The sequence below is a fragment of the Euprymna scolopes genome, chromosome 2 (assembly GCF_053919585.1).
Source record: "Euprymna scolopes isolate OS-2025 chromosome 2, ASM5391958v1, whole genome shotgun sequence".
NCBI lineage: Eukaryota > Metazoa > Mollusca > Cephalopoda > Sepiida > Sepiolidae > Euprymna > Euprymna scolopes.
This window is the reverse complement of record NC_136483.1, coordinates 37,479,207-37,497,868: the sequence shown is the minus strand read 5'-3', so window position 1 is coordinate 37,497,868 and position 18,662 is coordinate 37,479,207. Positions and strand designations below refer to the sequence as shown.

The following is an 18,662-nucleotide window of genomic DNA, read 5'->3' as shown; positions in this document are numbered from 1 at the left end:
TTTCTGTAATAGAAAACCTCTCAAAAGGTGTACAAGAGCAAGGGTCGTGCATGTTTTGTGTTAGAACGTATCGACAAGAAATGATGTTAAACAACATAAGCACAACAATGAAATGCACGTAACTGAACCCAACAGAGACTGACAACGTGGAAGATATGCAAATTTTTTGCGAGTGAAAGAAAATCTGTCAAACCTATAAAAAAAGGTGCATTATTCGTGAGAAGAAATTTTTCTACATCCAAACAGTTAAAACAAGTAAAACTTTATATGAAATGGATGAGTTTTTTTGCCACGTTTTGTTGCATACAACTTTTTTGATTCCATCTTTTCCTATGGTTTTTCTCATATTTTTTAGGTAAGTCTGTCTTATTGAGATTTTAAATAGTTTGTAAAATATACTGAATTATCCTTATGTTTAATTCGTATTGTAACATTATCTACCAATTCTCAACACCAACACATTTACTTAGACACTCACCAGAGGTCATTTCAGACTCAAATTATCTCCTACTTTGGCAATTATAGAGGGCATGTACATACACATACATACACCACAATGATTTTTCTTTTTTAATATATTTGTTGTTTCAATAGAGGTAGGTATAGATTTGCACCAAAAAAATATTTCAAGTTTTCCTCTACATCAATCAACCAATTCTGTATTAACAATTGTTTCCTTAATTTGAAAGATACCGTTGGCAGCAGTCCAATATGGCAGGTCCTAACAAATTGAACCGCCCAGTCATAGTTAATATTAGTCTGCATCTAAATCTCTACCTTATGATGGTGAAATGATGACCCCGACATTGAAATTCAACTAATTTGTTTACATTTGTTTCCAGTCCAAATCTAAAATACCACGAGATTTTTTGCACATAATAAATAATTTATCTTTTGAAGACAAAAGAAATTTGTCACCATGAGGTGATCAACTCAAATGAATGTTACTTATTGTGATCGATAGAGAAATCAATTTCGTGATTGCCATAAATTTTGACAGATTCAAGTGACAAATGCAAGCATAGCATAATCATCACCAAGAATGTCAACAAAACAACCGAGATGCACTGCAGGTGTTTTATTTCAGTTTTACTTTAACAAAACCAAGGGAAGTAACTCTGTAATGTGAAAGGTGAAGTGATCGGAAGTAGGTCGGTAACCAGCAACACTCTGGGACAAAGACCAGATGCTTATGATTTCTATTCATTAATATATTGAATAGTTTAGTTTACACACTTTGGTGACAGTTTGCAGATGGTGGTAGACACAAACAGGCAGACTTTTAGCAAATGATGTCTCAATGAATAACACTTGCGGATCCTTTTTCTATGATGATGTATCACACACTCACTTGGAGCACAACTAATTTATACATGATGTATCAGTTTTTTTCATTACATTTATTTTTTTTTCATATATTTGTAATACAGTATTCATGCCCTTGACGATTACCAAGACCAGAACAAGAAAATGAAGGCAAAGAAAACCACTGCAAATAAGCGTTAAGGTTGGCGGTTGTCTAAGGATGGCATATGGTCTTACAATTTAAAGTAACTCCTGTTCTTGATGACAATAATGAAAACTCACCTGGAGACATAACTGACCCTTAAATATATCATCAATGAAATCGTCGGTAACTGGTTATCATCAAGTAAGATCCGAAAACCATGTGGCACTCATTTGAAGATACCAGCTCTGTCGATCTTGGGTGATACTGACATAAATAAACAGTAAGTAATGTCAAGAATGTATTGCTTAATTAATAAGAGAGATTATTAATGTAAGATGATTTACTTCCCTTGAATGAATATGCAGGTAGTGTTGACTATTTAAGGCAGACATACCAACTTTTCAAGGTCTGTGAAGGCAAGGAAATATTAATGAGCAACTCAGATAGGGAATGATGCTTCAGTAGAAGTGAATAAAATATAGTTAACATTGAAATGATCATTATCATCTCATCAATTCAAAGAATATCAAAGAACCAAATTAATTTGTGAACTCATTTTCATAATCTTAACGTGAACGACATTTGCTTTTGTAGAAAAGAAAAAGATAAACACACAAATTACAACATCTTATAAAGTAAATAAAATAAAAGTCTTTAATGGTATTTTAATGTTTTTATTTTATCACCATAGTAATTACAAGTTTAAAAACGACAAAATAAACATCCTATTAAATGAAATATACCTAGTCTTATTGAGCTAGACTTATTAAGTTAGTTTTGAGAAGAGAGTCTTGCTGGCCTGAAAAGAAAAAAAAAAATATTCAGTCAAAAAGAAAAGAAAAAAATGAACAAAATTAGCAATATAAATAAAATTAGCAATATAAATAAAATTAGCAATATAAATAAAATTAGCAAGACACATGGACGATAAAATGCTTTGGATAATCACCGATTTCAAGAGGGTTTCGGTAAAATAGTCATTTTAAAAACCAAAGCATTTTAAGTCCTCAAAATACCACTGTTTTGTTTAGAAATGAATATACTTTCAAATGAATTAATTAATAATAATGTACATTATATATTTTTAGAGTTTTAAGCAAATAAAATGATAAAAATGTGAACATCATAAAACAGCGTTTTCGGTAATATTTTGTACCCCCCCCCCCGATTTGTAAATGCTCGTACTGCGTTCATATTAAGAATTTTGTTTTGAAATTTGGAAACTAATCAAAGTAGATGTTGCTTTTAATAATTTGAGGTGTCCGAAATACTTTTGACCACACGTTTTTTTATTGTGTTAACAAAAAATAAAAAGACTTCAACATGACGAGTATTGAAAATTTTGAAAAAGATTTTCTTTGGACACCCACTTATGTAAATCAATCTTTTTACTGTTTTTATCCATTAAAAGTATAATTGTATGCTGTGGAAGCTAGCAATTTAAAATGATACCCGGAAAAAAAATTGTTTCTATTTGTTTAGATGGAAAAACTATTTGCAGCAACAATTCTTAGCTCATCAAACTCTTTCAATGTATACTATTATTGAAATATTTTAAACCAGTTCAATTTTTTCATATGTATTGCTAATAAAACTTTCAGTTTCTGCAGTTTTTTCTATTTACGAAAAATCAGATTTTCATTGTTATGGATGGCCTAAATAGTTTATACTTTAATGAGCATGAACCAAGTTTTATGATATTAAAGCAGCAATGACAAGGAGTATATCATCATATACCGTTTAATGTGTGTGTTTGGTGCAATTCAATTTCTATGGTGCCTGCAAACATTGGTTACACAAGAAGTGGTAGATTTAAAGAAGATAACCAATTTTTGTGCAAGACAATGGAGATGCATGAGAAGTCAGATGTGGAGAAAATATATCTGAATAACAAAACTATTGAAGTTGTCAAGGTTTTGCTACTGATAGTGATACTGTTACAACACAGGGTGGAGAAAGTGCTAATGTGATTGCAAGAATTAAGAATTGATGGTATAAGCTCAGAGAAATTTGCCATTACTAATCAGCAGAGTGTGACCACTGTCGACAAAGAATACCAGGCATGTGTACACAGTGTACATGGAAATGAAACTGAGTCAGTGAAAGTTGAAGACATACGATGCATGGAAAGAAATGATATGAGAATGATACTATGTAATTTAAGTCCTAAAGACAGGCTTGGTTTTAATGACCTCAGAAGATTAAATTTGGACAGTATAAGAAAATGTGTGCAGAAGAGTAGACTTTGATGGTATGGTCACATTAAAAGAATGGATGAAAGTTGTTGCGTAGATGTAGAATAGTGGAGGTATCAAGGTCAGTTCATATAAACCAGTGCCAAGAAAAACGGGGGGGGGGGGGGGTAAAAATGAACTTGATGGAAAAAGAGATGAAAAGACCTGTAAAACGAACATTAAAACGACGATGTTAATTTTCAATCTACAGACTCGAGATTTGAGAAAATCTTTTTAACTGGCTTTCAGCAAGAAATTCGGCTGTCAAGAGGTCAAAGTTCAACGATTTGACTTTTGAGAACTCGACCAAACTCCTCCGCCAATTTTGAGTCTAAACACTTGAAATTTTAGATGATCAAACTCTTTAATTTGATTTGCGCCCAAAACAATAAGTGTTAAGAAGTCAAAATTGAAGTCAAAGTTAAAAAAAATTTAACCTCTGCGGTTTCTACCAAATTACTCAGTCAATTTTTAGTCTAAACATTTGAAATTTTACGTAAAGTGTATTCAGACATGGGGCAAGCTTTTAAAACGGTTTTTGGCTGAAAATTTGGCTGCCAAGGGGCCAAAGTTCAAAAGATTTGACCGTTGCGGTCTCTAGCAAACTATTCAGCCGATTTTTGGTCTAAACATTTGAAATTTTACATAAAGGGTATTCAGATATGGGGCAAGCTATTTAATCATTTTTTGGGCGAAAATTTGGCTGCCAAGAGGTCAAAGTTGAAAGAGTTGACCATTGCAGACCCTACCAAACTCCTCCGCCAATTTTGGGTTTAAATACTTAAAATTTTAGATGTAGGTTTCCTGGACATGAGTCAAATTTATATATATATATATATATATATATATATGCACATCAAGTTATGAACAGTACATAGGGCTCGAGCAAAGCCGGGCTTTATATACATATATATTTTTTTTAGCCGTTTAAAAGAATAAAGATATTTTTAAAAAATATATTCATACATACATATGAGTAGAGGGATCTGTGGAAAATCCATGATTATTTATTCATTCAGTGGCATAATTTACTGTTGATAACAATTTCATTGAAATAATAAACACCTGTCAAGATTAATAAATTTCTTTTAAAAAAGTGTTCTTCCATACAAGTAATTGCCAGATACATTTTTTTAATAAAACTGATGTTGTAATTTATTTACTGCAACTATTTGAATCTTTTTAAAAATTGTATTTTTCTTACCATAAAAAATTATCAGCTTTTAAATAAAAAGGAAAAAACACAATGAAAATCATTTATAAGTAAATGACATTCACAATTCTATTTATGATAGAACAATTATGAAATGAGTAAAATCTAAATTTTGAGCAAACTAGCATTTAATGTTTTATATTTCATTTTTGACGATCGGACAATTTCATCTTTTTTGTTTAAATGGGTTTGCAAGGCGATAACATATACACACGAGTGCACAAGCATATTATTTTACATTATTTTATTACTCTACATTTACATGAAACATCATCTTTAAATGGAAGACAAATTGTCGCAGAGACACAAAGGTAGAGCATTAAGAATAAGTCATCAGAAAAAAGTACAAAGACAAAAAAGACTTGAACAAGACATTGAGAGCATATGGACATGGCAGTGTCAGTGCTGGATTAATATCAAATAGAAAATTGACAGGATTATGGGTCATAAAAAACTTTTCTTTTTTTTTTTTATAGCTACAAAAAGGTCTGTCTTTTCACAAATGTATACTTGTAGGGATAACTTGACAATTACTACATTTACCTTTTAAGATTACAATAAATTAATAAGAATTTAAATCACAATTCTATAGGAATTTAAATCGTTTAATGAAGATTGAACTAAGATCAAACACAACACAAAAAAATGCATAAGAATGACTAAAGGGAGATAACTTTTGTATAACTAATTATTTTGAATTAGCACGGGGGTATGGGGGGGGGGGCTTTGTCCGGCCGTAAAATATGCTTAAATATGATATTTTAATTCGTCCAGATTCCTGTATATTATTATAGTCATGATTTCTAAAATAAAAAAAAAAGTATTTGTTAAAAATGTATCAGTTAGAATCTAAATCAAAAGCAAAACTGTAGCATTCAAAGCTGGTGACATTACCACTGTACCAACGTGACATGCATATGAACTGATTAAAAATAAACTAAGATGAATGTACAAAATGTATAATGATTTTTCAATTTTGACTCCTTAAAAACTATTTCAACCAACTAAAGACCCATAAAAGAACGGTCCATAAAAAATCCAATCATTTGAGCCCCCTAAAAATATGGAAACAGACAGGCATAATGGGTTTTATAAATTAGATTATTAGAGCCCCCTCCCCGTTTAATTAACTGATTTTGTGCAGTTAAAATTTTTAAAAATTTATATTCAATTTCCCAATAAACAGAAAATATTTACATGGTTTTGTTTCATAAAATTTTCATATATATATATATATATATATATATATATATATATATATATATATATATAAAAAGGTTAACTTCTTATCCACAGTTGAAGAAAAATGCTTTTCTAATATACTCAAATCATGTCTATGTGATCAATATCCAAGAGTTAACTAATTTGTATCTGGCTTTGCAAATAGAAATTATAATTAGCTTTTCTTTTGATTTTTACTATAATAAATACTTTATTATGGATAAATGTTTAAACTTTTGGGTAAAAAGAGCCTTTCATGTCTTTTTCAGTCAATTTATTCTTGAGAGTTGATTCTTAGTTTATCAGTTTTCTCAAGGCAACAGGAGTCCTGCTTAGTATATATATATATATATATATATATAGATAGATAGATAGATAGAGAGAGAGAGAGAGAGAGAGAGAGATCATTGTATAATGGTTAGATCACTGTTATGAGGTAAAGAACATTTAAAATTAAAATGTTTAAATTCAACGTTATTTCACGCGGTTAATGGTAGCCGATTGGATACGATCTTTGCTGATCGAGCCAGAGATGGCTCGTATTGCCGAGTTTGAATCTGTTGACTGGTGTTAATTGTGACACCCTGCACTGAAGATTCCCGAAAGGATGAAACACTAGTGTCTGTAGGTATTTAATTATTATAGTAAAAAATAATTATATATATATATATATATATATATATATATATATATATATATATATATATATGATTGTACTGCTATAGTTTCCGATGAAACTTTGGTGTTTATAAAAAAGTGCACAATAAGAACCTCCATCATACAAGAGATCTAGCAAAGGACGTCATTATTCTTTATAACAGAGTTACGTCCCTTCGTTAGTTTTTTTTTTTTTTACCAAACAGAAATATAGCCAGCATAGCTTTCCTAAGAAATAATTTTTTTCAGTTTATTTTCTCGATGTTATAAAGGATGAATGGTAGTTGTCAAAAGCACTGGATGCTTGTTTAAATACAGCAGTAGCTACCACTTCTGGCTATTGTCATTTTATCAAACATGTCACATTTAAGTAATTACATTTTAAAATATAACAAATCTGACCCAACAAGTCAGAGGCAATCTTATTTAAATGCAAAGATACTTACACAATGATCCATACAATGGAAAAGATCCATCAATTCTTCCACACACTGTTCAGCTGTGTTAGTGCGACTGCTAACCCGATCATTGCATGTATCCAATTTCTCTTGTAAACTCATACAATGAGCTTCTTTACAACTTGCTCTTATGGTGTCCAAAGGATCCTAATGATAGAAAAAGCAAAGATAGAATTATAATTTTAATTGAACTTTGTTAAGAAAGTAAAAAACATACACGATAAAAAAAGAATCAAGAATAACTAACATTTTTTGTTCATTTCCATTTTGATTGGTATATTTTATGGTATGTCAATCCTTTTTGTAATTAAATGGAAAAATAATATGCATTCAAGCCTATGTTTGTTAGACATAAAATAAAATTTCACACCTAACGGGTCAATTTGTAAAGCAATAATATAGAAAGAGAATAAAATAAACACTCCAATTAGCAATACACATGGACGATAAAATGCTTTGGATAATTACGGATTTCAAGGGTGTTTTTTTTTTTTTTTTTTTAACACGGTGGTCACCACTTATCAAGGCCCGGAAGCCACTCAGGGATAAGGGTTATTGCAAGTACAGTACGTTAGTGTGGAGATTTAATGAAGTGTTCACTTAAGGAGGTGGTTCATCAGGAATTTGTTTACGTTAGACTTGAAGACATCCAGGTTGTAGTCAGGTGGAAAGCAGGCAGACGGAACGGAGTTCCACAGGCATGCAGTTCTAAGAAAGAAGCTTTGTTCATGGAATCTACATTTTGATTTAGGCACAGATAAAGAGTGGGGAAAATTTTTCACAGTGGATTAAGCTGGACAGGTGTTTTTCGTGAAAGATTGGCGAGGGGGGACCAGAGATTGGAGTTCAGATGAGCACCTGCCATGGACATAACGATAAAACAAGGATAGGCTCGCAACGTCTCTTCTATGGAAGAGAGGTTGCAGGGAAGAGAAAAGGGCATCACCCACTAAGCCACGAAGTCTATTTTGTACTCTGTCAAGGCAGGATAGGCTGTTTTTAGCAGCTCCTACCCAGATATGGCAACAGTATTCCATCCTTGGACGTACTTGGCTTTTATATAGATAGAGAATTGCATCAGTAGTGAGATATCTTCTGGAGCGGTAGAAGGATCCCACCATCTTTCCAGCGACATTGGCAACAGACTTGATGTGCATGTTCCATTTCAGATCAGGAGTAAAGGACAAACCCAGAAGCTCATCAAAACATGGGGCTTCTCCTAGACGAGAGCCATCCATTTTAATTGATGCCAGATGGGGATCAGAGCGTTGATGATGTAAAGATAGGAGTTTGGTTTTAGATGCATTAAAGGTAACCAGCCACGTCTTCCCCCACTGAACCACGCGCTCAAGATCAGAGGAGAGAGAATCAGAGAAAACTTTGTCATTTACGGCCTTTGATGTGTTGCCGTAGATGGTCGTGTCATCAGCATAGATGTCAACGAATGATTCAAGTATGTGTTTTTGGAGATCATTGACGTAGATCAGGAAGAGAGTTGGGCCCAGGATAGACCCCTGAGGGACTCCAGCATTAATACTGTGGGCCTCTGATTTCTACCCATCAACCACTACTCTTATGAACCTATCGGAGAAAAATGATTCAATGATTGAGAAAACATTACCAGTAATACCGTAGCTGGAAATCTTGTGAAGTAGGCCCTTGTGCCATACCTTGTCGAAGGCCTTTATTTTAACTTAATATCTACCTTTCTTGCTACCACATGTTCATTTGTGTTATTGTCGAAATCAAGTGTTGAGATACATTTTATGGTGGCAATATTGGTATCAATTGCTAATGATGACAACATCACAAACTGATGTCAGGCATTCAGACAGAGTCACTAAAACAGCAATTAAATTAAACTTGTTTGTAGATAAGTTCTGTTGACATTTGATTTGTGTTTCTATGATCACTAAGAAAGAAAGTTATAAAAAACAAAATTGACAAAGAACACTTTGATCTGTTTATTTATAATGTATGCGTATTAACAACTGATTAGTCTTCTACACAAACCACATAAGTTCTTTTATCATTACTATGGATTTATATTTAAACCATGTTTTAGTGAAAAAGCAAACAAAAAGATCTCACGGACACATGAAAAGCATGTGTAGATAAAAGCTACACGGGGGGGGGGATAAACTAGTCATCTTTATTAATAAGTAGGTGTTAGCTATAAAAAACCATGTTTAATGCATCCAAAACCAAACTCCTATCCTTACATCATCAACGCTCTGATCCCCAGCTGGCATCAATTAAAATGGATGGCTCTTGTTTGGGTGAGGCCCCATGTTTTGACAAGCTTCTGGGTTTGACCTTTACTCTTGATCTGAAATGGAACACGTACATCAAGTCTGTTGCCAAGGTCGCTGGAAAGATGGTGGGATCCTTCTACCGCTCCAGAAGATATCTCACTACTGATGCAATTCTCTATCTATATAAAAGCCAAGTACGTCCAAGGATGGAATACTGTTGCCATATCTGGGTAGGAGCTGCTAAAAACAGCCTATCCTGCCTTGACAGAGTACAAAATAGACTTCGTGGCTTAGTGGGGGATGCCCTTTTCTCTACCCTGCAACCTCTCTCCCACAGAAGAGATGTTGCGAGCCTGTCCTTGTTTTATCGTTATTTCCATGGCAGATGCTCGTCTGAAGTCCAATCTCTGGTCCCCCCTCGCCAATCTTTCACGAAAAACACCCGTCTAGCTGAATCCACTGTGAAAAATTTCCCCCACTCTATATCTGTGCCTAAATCAAAACGCGGATTCCATGAACAAAGCTTCTTTCTTAGAACTGCATGCCTGTGGAACTGTTCCGTCTGCCTGCTTCCCTCCGGACTACAACTTGGATGTCTTCAAGTCCAATGTTAACAAATTCCTAATGTACCGCCTCCTTAAGTAAACACTTCAGCAAATCTAACGTAATGTACTTGCAATAACCCTTATCCCTGAGTGGCTTCCGGGCCTTGATAAGTGGTGATCACTATGTAAAAAAAAAAAAAAACTATAGCTCAAGTTCATAAAGACGGTGATTATTTTATTTTATTTTCACCCGTTTTCATTTTGTCATTTCCCATGGACGATGTAACTTATGATTGTTTTTATTATTTTGGTACTTATGCAGAGAAGGTACCGTGCTGAAATAATAATGTCATTATTTAGAAACTTATTCTTAACATGGGAGGGGAGAGTGTTTTATAATTATTCTGTACTTTCACCTAAAAATTTAACAAAGGATACCATAAAAGTTGAATTTAACAAAAATATTGTTAAAAAAAATACCATCTCCGCAATAATACAATTATTTCTTTTAAATATATCGTTTTAGTAAATAAATTTAGGAGCAATTTCAAAACTCATTTCACTAAATAATTTATGTGACTGAAATAGGAATTTCATTTATTTAGTGTAAATAAGCTTTAGTGAAAAGAAAATGGAGCTTATATCCCGGTTCTTTCATTTTGTTTGAGATCTCATTCCATATTTTAAACACCCTCATGTATATAATTTGCAGTAAATATAAAATTGTTGCATTTCATTCCATCGAAGGAATTCAGCAGACTAAACGTTAGTTTGGCGAATTCTTTTAGTAGAAAAAAAAAACAAACTATTCTATAAATATACATTTTGGCACACACATATATATATATATATATATATATATATATATATATATATATATATATACACACACACATGCATACATACATACACACACACTACTGCTTATATATTTACAGAATATTATGGTTTGTTCTTAAATGAAAACTATTTTTATAAGGTGCGAGGAAGGTGGGTTCTCTCTACTGTGCTAGAAAATTATTTATGCCTGAAAGTCTCCCGTACCTCTATGAGGCCATGATTCGCCCATGTATGGAGTACTGTTGTCACATTTGGGCTGATGCACCTGCTACTAGTCTCTCACTCCTAGACAGTGTTCAAAAGAGAGTTGCCAACTAAGCTTCAGCCTCTCTCCCATCAACAAAATGTTGCATCCCTCTGCCGTTTTACAAGTATTTTAATGGTAAATGTTCTGGCGAACTATAAATCCTTGTACCTCCTGGATGTAAATACCCCCTGACAAGCAGAAAAATCCCACCCTACATAGAAGAGATCCCCAGATGCCAGAAAGCCTTCTATTCTAACAGTTTCTCTCCCAGAACTGCTAGACTTTGGAATTCCCTTCCGGGTTCTTGCTTCCCCGACTGTACTGACATGCAGAAGTTCAAGTGCAATGTAAACAGACACTTTACTGCTTAACTCCCTACATAGTATCCCTGCAATTATGTCCCAGATAGTAGGCTCCTATATCAAAGAGGCACTGAGCCTTGTTTGCAGTAAAAATGCAATTTTAAAGTTAACATCTAATTTATAAGTTAAAAGCGTAAACATGTTTTATCAGTTTGTTTTAACAGAAAGGTTGTGGTTAGATGGAGGTAAATAATGAACATATAAAATGCCTTTTTTTTTTTTTTTTCTGTTTGACAGATCTCGATTGCTAGGACTTCAAAACATGACGTCATTTTTCAGTGAAAAGGCCTGAATCTATATTTATGACAGCCATGGTTAAATTCGACTTACCACTAATTCTTCCTCTTCTTCCTCCTCCTCTTCCTCCTCCTCTGGTTCCTAATAATAAAGAAGTAATTATTTTAAAATAACAAATAAAAATATTGAAATATAAATACATAAAAAAGAAAGTATTTATTGCAGTAGTGCAAAAATGTAACTTAGTAAAGTAAATTAAATAAAATCTTTTCTAACAAATTTCATTAATTTTATTTCACATCTTTGTTCAACAAGTAAAAAAAAAAAGGAATTAGTAATTAAGTTATTAGAGCAGTTATTAAATGTTCAATTAGTACGAAGCAAATATCAAATGATTTAGATATCATTTCTGTTAAGTGTTGAGCCATTCTGTTGAAGAAAGATGGCGGCAGTAGATCCACTCTGAGAAAAATCAATGCAATCACAATCTCGAGTGATATAATTTTGGGTTTCCCTTTTGATAAATAATGTTCTCTTAATATGTTCAATGCTTTACATTCATCATCCAAGGCATCTCTTATAATCAGAGACAGAATTCTGTCGTCCAAGCATTCAATCAGTTCTGCAAAAACAGTTGCATTCTCTTCGATAAATTTGGGGTCAGATTTCTCTGATGAAGTTTAAATAACTTTATGTAGTTTTCATATCCTTAAATACCCCAGAAATTTCACCTGTCACAATTCAAATTTAGATTCTGATCCGTCAAAGCAAAGTCAATGACCAGGCGCATGACCTGTTAAGTGTTGAGCCATTCTGTTAAACAAAGATGGCAGCAGTAGATCAAATTGACGAAGAATCAATGCAGTCACGATCTTGAGTGTTAAGTTCTCTAGAACAAAGATGGCAGCAGTATATACAGTCATGTAAAGATGGAGACTGACAGCAAACTGACTTCAATCCAAAATGCAATATTTGTATAATGAGGTTGGAGGCTTCTCATTGCTTGATTGTCCTAACCGTAGTTATAAATAAGATTGTCCAAATGTTATTAGACATACCCTCCATTATCATAAAAAACATTTTAACAGTCTTTCTGAATTGTTGTTATTACTACTATTGTACTGTTTCTTTTAAAAACGAACAAATTAAATCACATCATAATCAATATTATTTGTCCAGATTCTTCTTTTCATAAAAATTAGCATGTTATTTTATTTTTTTTAATTCTTTTGTTAGTATTTCCCTTCCTATGTTTTAGAATTGAGTATTCACAGGACCTCATTTGTCAATGAAAAAGGTGCAATGGATTTACGAGGATTTGAAAATGGGATACACATTCATCTTGGTATTTTAAAAATTTCATCATCATCTCTCCCCATTTGTCTAGGTAAAAATGGAACAATTATTGATCAAGAACACAATTTCTTTTTCGATACCGCCATTATTTGCTTAAATTTTTGTCCATAAACTAGGGGAGATGTATTATTTTGTTTTATAACAAGATTCCCCCAGATCTCAATCAGATTTACAGTCTGAGTTTGTTGTGTGTAATATTAGATTGTTTCATTTAGTTCATAATAAAATCCCTGAAGTATGTGGGAAGTTTTTCTTGTTATTTTCGTTTTGGACTTGGTTTTGTCATCCTGTGATGATGCCATAAGATTTTGTTCACAGTTATGTGCTGGATTGTTCGAAGGATGTTGTGGTAGTAATGTTAGTAATCATTCCATGGTGGGGATGGAAAGCTTACGTTAGATAGATGTGATGGACATGGAGCCAGGTGTTGGATGTGTGTGCAGTAAATCCAGTCTGTAATGCCGTTTTCATTTTGTACCTGACACATCATATTGTTCGTTTTGGTAATTGTGAAATTTCCTACTCAGGGCAGATAGGATGATTGGTTGATGGAGTAAAACTTTGTCCCTTACTTGTATAGTGATTTGCATAATTCTCCAGTTTGGCCAGGGTGACATGGTGAAGAACCTGCCTTAGCAGGATGTCAATTTGCATACCATGTGCTTCTGGATTGTTGCTTCAGATTTCTTTTCTAAAAAGTGAAGGTAGACCAATGTTGGGGTGACAGCTAGTGCTCGCATAATGCGGGGAGACACCAGTGGCTCTGTTGATTGTGACATTCATAGATGAAATGACAGATTTAGAAAAAATTGGTGCAAATGTTTTTTTAAAAGGCATAAGCCGATGATCATTGGGATCAATAAATGGATCTTTTGGTTTAGATGAGTGGAGGATGCTGATGATCTTTGCTAAGGTCTTATCTTTCTGTTGTTCATTTGCAATACCAAAATGGTTACAAATTCTCTCAGTATTGAGAGAATTCTCTTAGCATCTCTACCATCCCTACGTTTCTAACAGTATTTTGTATACTTTTTCATTTTTAACTCCTTTTCCCAAACTTACCATGTCAAAGAGAGAGTCGGGCGCCATTTTTAATTTTCCAATACATCGGTAAACACTATGTTTTTCGAGCTGAATAAACATCTTAAGTAAGTAAGACACTCTATCAAAACCCCCAATACTAATGATTACTACAATACTATCTCATTGATTACTGTACACGCAATAACACTTATCCCTGAGTGGCCTTCGGGCCTTGATAAGTGGTGACCCCCATGTAAAAAAACAAAACATTCTACATTAAATGAAAACACTAAAAAATTATCCAGTTAGGTAGAAAAGTAACTTATCTTGCCTTTGATAACATTTATTTGTTATATATTTGTTTTTTGACAACTTTTTCGAATCTATGTGTATAGTAATACAAACACAAAATTTTTTTTTTTTTTTCCATACATTTATTACTTTTGGAGAGTAACTTTATGCTTTAAACTTATTTAAAAAAAACAAACAAAAAAAAACTATGGTAAGCTGACTTACATAATAATGGGACCTGTCAGTTTTCACCACTAAATTGCACATACCTACCAGTGGTGTAACGGCTAAAGGTGTTCAGTCCAAAATGTCTTTTCTGTAGATTTAAGTTTCAAACCTTACTATTTACTAAAATAACTAAGATGAGAATAGTAATCTAACCTTATCTAAAACATTTTAAAACAATTTTAGGTGCTTCTCAGTATAAAGAGTAAAAAATATTGGATTTTAAGTAAAACAGATGGCACCAACGTAATTGTCAGGTATCAAGCAGTAAACTATCCAAATATTATGAAAACCGATAAGGTAGAAAAATAATTATTCATGAAAAACAGTTTCGAATAAAGGTTATGATTTTTCCATACATGTTAATTTTATCGCGTCACGCGACTTAAATTTTTGATAGAAATTCAAGACTTATATTTCTGACAGGCGAGGTGAATACTTTCCTCTAACTTATGTAATGAAAAGCGTGATTTTACAAAATTATTTTTTCATGAATAATTACTTTTCTACCTTATTTTTCGTAGTATTTGGATATTTTACTATTTGATAACTGAAAATTACGCAGGTACCAATTGATTTATTTGAATTTCAATATTTCTTCGTTTTTATACTGAAGAAGCAAGCACCCAGTTTTATTTGAAAGAGTATATATATTATATTATATATTATATATATATATATATATATATATATATATATATATATATATATATAAAAACAAAACAAGGGCGACAACTCTATTGAACTAGAGAGTTCAGCTTAGGTCATTGATTGACCTTGCCTTTCTAGAAAACCTCGAAATAACACCGGAAAAAAAAGTTCAAATATAATAAAAACACATATTAATCAATCAATGTCACTGATTTTTTAAGACATTAAAAAAGATTTATATAAAAAAAATTACTGCCCGATTTTTAGTCCTTGAACGACAAGACCATATGATCACAATGACATCGTAGAATTATCCCCACGTTAAAAAAAAAATAATGAAAAAGTCGAGTTTTAAACTATAAAAATGAAAATAAAAAGATTTTTTGGCTTTTAATTTTGTAAATAAAGAATTGATTTTTCGAAAACGTAGAACTAATGCTTCTTGAAGAATGGTTTTATGATGAATTGGGATAGATACGTGGTAGTGGTTAGTCTTCTACCAATCTGATTGTAAAATAAATTAAGATAAACATAATTAAAATAAAAATTTTCACCTGGATATTTTCAGTTAATCTTAAATATTATCTATTTGTATGTGGGTGTGGAGGGGGAGGGATAATAAATTTCAACCTTTTAAAAATAATTTACAGCAAATTTTGCTAACGTTAAGGACGAAAAAAAAATCACAATTATGTGTTTATGCATTTTTGTTACCGCGCTATTTTTTAAATAGTATTTTAAAGTTAAATTCAAGTTTTACGATATGTTTTGCATTAAATTGTTAAGTGAAAGTAGAGAATAGTTAGAAAACATCCTCACCTCTCAATGTTAAGAATGACTTTCTAAATAATAACGTTGTTGCTTCTGCGCGGTAACAAATAACACAATTATTTTTAAAAATTGAAAGAAGCCATGTGACCGCAGTCTTGTTTCGTACTTTATTTTATCACGCCGATTTAAAAAATGTTTCGATTTAGAATTTATTGTTTTTTAATTAAATTAAATCATATAAGTTGTTTTTTTTTTTCATTTCTTTTTGCAAGTACGTGAGAAATATTTACGAGTATGATTATTCATTCTTTTATAGGTAAAAAAGAAAAAGAAAAATTAAAACGAAATTTATAAACATAAATAAAACAAATAGAAAGACGTCAAATAATATAAAAATTAGAAGAGAAAACTGAATGTTTAAAATGGAATCTCCAAAAGTCAAGGTGTAAAGGTAAAGGGCATTGTAAAAACGTAATTCTTTAGTTTCTCGGGGACATTTTCTTTTTACCAAATTTTAATCAAATGTTCACTTGGGAATGATTATTAAATATTTATTTTAAATGAAAACACCATTAAAATAAATACTTACATCAGACGCGTGTAAACTTTCAATAAACTTCATTTTCTGTCTGATATTAATTTGGACAAGGAGGAAATATCAAGAGGTAATGTCACGAACGAAATACCCGGATGTTACTATACAACGGGAGATAACTCACTTTCTTTTTGTCTGAACAGAATATGTTTGGCACAAGGGCACGAATTTAGACCATCCCACGAAACAATATTTATTTGTGTCCTAAATAATGCAAAATGTGTCGATCTGTTTTTAATAACACTATGGACACTAATTTTTGCTTTAACTACTTACTAGCATGGGTGCCCGGCGTTGCCCAGGTGTTTGGAGGTGTGTGTTGAGCAAAAAAAAAAAAATAAAAATAAAGTGGTAGTAGGAAGGCAGTCTTGGACCCGTACCGCGAAGGAGGAAAAGAACGGGAGAAAAGCGTGACGTTTTTGCTGTTTCGACAACCGCCAAACCGGAAATGACGTAGGTTTAAATTAAGGCTAGACAATTGAAAAGACTTTTGAAAATATCGGTAAAAAATGCGACCGCTCCTTGTAGAAAAGTGCCCAGTTGAGGGTGAAGAAATTAATGTTTTTAGCCAATTTTTCGATATTTGTCATCTGAAGGATCGAGGTTACAAAAGATGCTGATCTTGTGAAAATCTGTCGCCTCTGTCGAAAGTTTTAGGCAGACATGCAAGCATACATACATGCAAACATACATACATACATACATACATACATACATTTATATATTGGTAGCTCAAATTTTCGACCCAAATCCATTAAAATTTTGCCCTATCTCTGAATACCCTTTATGTCAAATTTCAAATGTTTAGACCAGAAATTGTCTGAGTAATTTGGTAGAGACCGCAGAGGTCCAATTTAAAAAAAAAAAAAGGAGGTCATAATAGAGATCAAATTTTAAAAAAAATTTGACGTCTATTATGACCCCTTAACATTTATTGTTTTGGACTCAAATCAAGTTATTAAGTTAGATCCATGTCCAAAGAACCTATATCTAAAATTTCAATTGTTTATACCCAAAATTGGCGGAGCAGTTTGGTAGAGTTCTCAAAGGTCAAATCGTTGAACTTTGACCCCTTAACAGCCAAATTTCTGGCCGAAAACGAATTACAAAGATTTGACCGCGTTATTGTGTAGGGAAATGTGCACACACACACACACACACACACACACACACACACACACACACACACACACACACACACACACACACTTTCACTTTTATAGATATATAGATAGGATGGTTACCGATTTAATTACATATTCAATCAGGATCAACAAAGTCAATGGTTAAAAAAGATTTTTTTTTTTTTTTTTTTTACACGGTGGTCACCACTTATCAAGGCCCGGAAGCCACTCAGAGATAAGGGTTATTGCAAGTACAGTACGTTAGTGTGGAGATTTATTGAAGTGTTTACTTGAGGTGGCGGTTCATTAGGAATTTGTTTACATTGGACTTGAACACATCCAGGTTGTAGTCAGGTGGGAAGCAGGCAAACGGAACAGAGTTCCACCGGTATGCAGTTCTAAGAAAGAAACATTGTTCATGGAAGCTACGTGTTGATTTAGGCACAGATAAAGAGTGTGGAAAATTTTTCACAGTGGATTCAGCTAGACGGGTGTTTTTCGTCAAAGATTGGCGAGGGGGGAGGGACGAGAGATTGGAGTTCAGACGAGCACCTGCCATGGAAATAACGCTAAAACAAGGATAGGCTCGCAACGTCTCTTCTGTGGGAGAGAGAGGTTGCAGGGAAGAGAAAAGGGCATCCCGCACTAACCCACAAAGTCTATTTTGTACTCTGTCAAGGCAGGATAGGCTGTTTTTAGCAGCTCCTGCCCAGATATAGCAGCAGTACTACATCCTTGGGCGTACTTGGCTTTTATACAGATAGAGAATTGCATCAGCAGTGAAATATCTACTGGAGCGGTAGAAGGATCCCACCATCTTTCCAGCGACCTTGGCAACAAACTTGATGTACGTGTTCCATTTCAGATCAGGAGTAAAACCAGAAGCTTGTCAAAACATGGGGCTTCT

At 33.0% G+C, this 18,662-nt stretch overlaps 1 protein-coding gene across 1 annotated transcript; it reads right to left on the bottom strand.

Moving 5' to 3' along the window:
• Window positions 1–2,103: 2,103 nt before the first annotated feature.
• Window positions 2,104–17,080, bottom strand: LOC145291115 (cytochrome b-c1 complex subunit 6, mitochondrial-like). The gene is made up of 4 exons (XM_080136632.1): window positions 16,626–17,080; window positions 11,813–11,860; window positions 7,222–7,380; window positions 2,104–2,249 (listed from the first exon to the last, which is right to left on the bottom strand). Exons 1-4 carry the CDS (start codon window positions 16,656–16,658, stop codon window positions 2,217–2,219), a joined length of 273 nt encoding a protein of 90 aa, XP_079992758.1. The 5' UTR covers window positions 16,659–17,080; the 3' UTR covers window positions 2,104–2,216.
• Window positions 17,081–18,662: the final 1,582 nt, after the last annotated feature.